General features: G+C 47.0%; 1 protein-coding gene across 1 annotated transcript in view; it reads right to left on the bottom strand.

Annotated features, from left to right (window-relative positions):
• Window positions 1-856: 856 nt before the first annotated feature.
• Window positions 857-2361, bottom strand: part of LOC308103085 (NACHT, LRR and PYD domains-containing protein 3-like) — a gene marked incomplete at both ends in the record, with an annotated part of 51525 nt that continues 50020 nt past the window's right edge. Inside the window, one exon of the mRNA XM_080452934.1 lies at window positions 857-1473. Within this exon, the coding sequence (XP_080309060.1) occupies window positions 857-1473 (617 nt within the window). The remainder of the gene's footprint in view (window positions 1474-2361) is intronic.

Here is a 2361-nt window from a genome sequence, read left to right as displayed (position 1 = left end):
GTAAAAAGTGTGTGTGCTCACGTGTGTGTGTGTGTGTGTGTGTGTGTGTGTGTGTGTGTGTGTGTGTTCACGTGTGTGTGTGTGTGTGTGTGTGTGTGTGTGTGCTCACGTGTGTGTGTGTGTGTGTGTGTGTGTGTGTGTGCTCACGTGCGTGTGTGTGTGTGTGTGCTCACGTGCGTGCGTGCGCTCACGTGCGTGTGTGTGTGTGTGTGCTCACGTGCGTGCGTGCGTGCGTGTGCGTGTGTGTGTGTGTGTGTGTGTGTGTGTGTGTGTGTGTGTGTTCACGTGTGTGTGTGTGTGTGTGTGTGTGTGTGTGTGTGTGTGTGTGTGTGTGTGCTCACGTGCGTGTGTGTGTGTGTGTGTGTGCTCACGTGTGTGTGTGTGTGTGTGTGTGTGCTCACGTGCGTGTGTGTGTGTGTGTGTGTGCTCACGTGCGTGTGCGTGTGTGTGTTCACGTGTGTGTGTGTGTGTGTGTGTGTGCTCACGTGTGTGTGCTCACGTGTGTGTGTGTGTGTGTGTTCACGTGTGTGTGTGTGTGTGTGTGTGCTCACGTGTGTGTGCTCACGTGTGTGTGTGTGTGTGTGTGTGTGTGTGTGTGTGTGTGTGTGCTCACGTGCGTGTGCGTGTGTGTGTTCACGTGTGTGTGTGTGTGTGTGTGTGTGCTCACGTGTGTGTGCTCACGTGTGTGTGTGTGTGTGTGTTCACGTGTGTGTGTGTGTGTGTGTGTGCTCACGTGTGTGTGCTCACGTGTGTGTGCTCACGTGTGTGTGTGTGTGTGTGTGTGTGTGTGTGTGTGTGTGCTCACGTGTGTGTGTGTGTGTGTGTGTGTGTGTGTGTGTGTGTGTGTGTGTGTAACTTACTCTATCTGACACAAAGACACTGAGGAGCCGTCTCCCCCCACATAGAATCCAGCACAGAGAGGTTCAGTGAAAGTGGTCTGGAAGCTGTACAGGTGTGTGTGTGAGTCAGAGGACACTCTGTAGAAAGACAGGACGCCAGCAGGACAATCCACATACACTGCTACTCTGTAGACTCTGTCCTCACTGTCCTCACTGTCCTCACTGTCACCATGCACTGCTACTCTGTAGACTCTGTCCTCTCTGTAGGAGCCAGCGGGACGGACAGGGAGGAAGGTTCTCTTCTTGTTGTGAACCACAGAGTATCTGTTGGATACACCATCACAATCCAGAATCCAGGACTTGTCATTGAATCCTAACCAACAGTCATCACCCACTCCTCTCCTGTTGATGCCTCTGTAAGTCACTGCTATACGAACCCGTCCACTCCACTCTACCTCCCAGTAACAGCCTCCAGTCAGACCCTCTCTACACAGAACCTGTTGGTAGCTCTGAAATCTGTCTGGATGGTCAGGATATGATTGAACCTCACTGGTCCATGTCACCTTTCTGTTGTTCTCAGACAGAGAGAGGTATGTGTCTGCTGTGTTTGTGTCCAGTGTGAGAGGACACACACCTGATGGAGAGAACAACAAACAATATGTCATTACATCATAAAGTACTGAGTAGAGATGTAACGGTATGTGTGAAAAATGGTAGTTTTTTAAGAGAGGACTGTATGTTCATAGGGGTTGAAGCTATTCCCACCACAGGGCTCCGGTCATAGAGCATGTATTCAAAGATGACACTTGATGGCAGTTTATGGGTTTTTATGTAGAATGGTAGTTGGCGGATACAAACATACACAGTGATGAATGGTATCTGAAATCATGACATAAATATACAGAAATGGAAACAGTGAACTAATATCCTATGCAAACTAGGATACAGCACATAGCACATCACTGCAGTGAGCCATGAACCATGAAGCCATTAGCTTAGACCTACTTAGCCTGCTCACACACACACAGAATAGGCCCTGTTGTTAGCTTAGCCACTGAACTTTAGCTAGCACATACTGTTACAAAAACAAACTTTTAAAACCACACACAGATCAATTCTGATACAATGAACATGTTACCACATGAACCAATATTGCACTATATAGACAAAAACAAACTCACTTCGTCAAGAACGCATTCTTAAGTGCATATGTTTGTGTGTAGCTGCATATGGGAAGCACAACTGTAAACAACTGGGGTCCTCTTTTACTGGGAGTGCCCAAACAGGAGCCTCAACTAAAGTGCAAATTGGGGCCTCAGAAAACTACAGGGCGCCTGAAGCACTCCTGCACTAAATTAATTAGGACAATAAATGTGGGTATAGGGAATTTTGTACAGTATGACATTTCATAGTACGGTTCAGTATGAACCTAAATACCACAGAGTATGGTATTTCACATTATGTATTTATTACTTCAAAATACTTAAGTATTCAAAAGTACAGATTACAAACTATCAAGAAT

Source organism: Gymnoscopelus braueri (genome assembly GCF_963280865.1).
Source record: "Gymnoscopelus braueri genome assembly, chromosome: 16".
Classification (NCBI taxonomy): Eukaryota; Metazoa; Chordata; class Actinopteri; order Myctophiformes; family Myctophidae; genus Gymnoscopelus; species Gymnoscopelus braueri.
The sequence above is the reverse complement of the archived record's forward strand: the minus strand, read 5'-3'. Positions and strand labels throughout refer to the sequence as shown.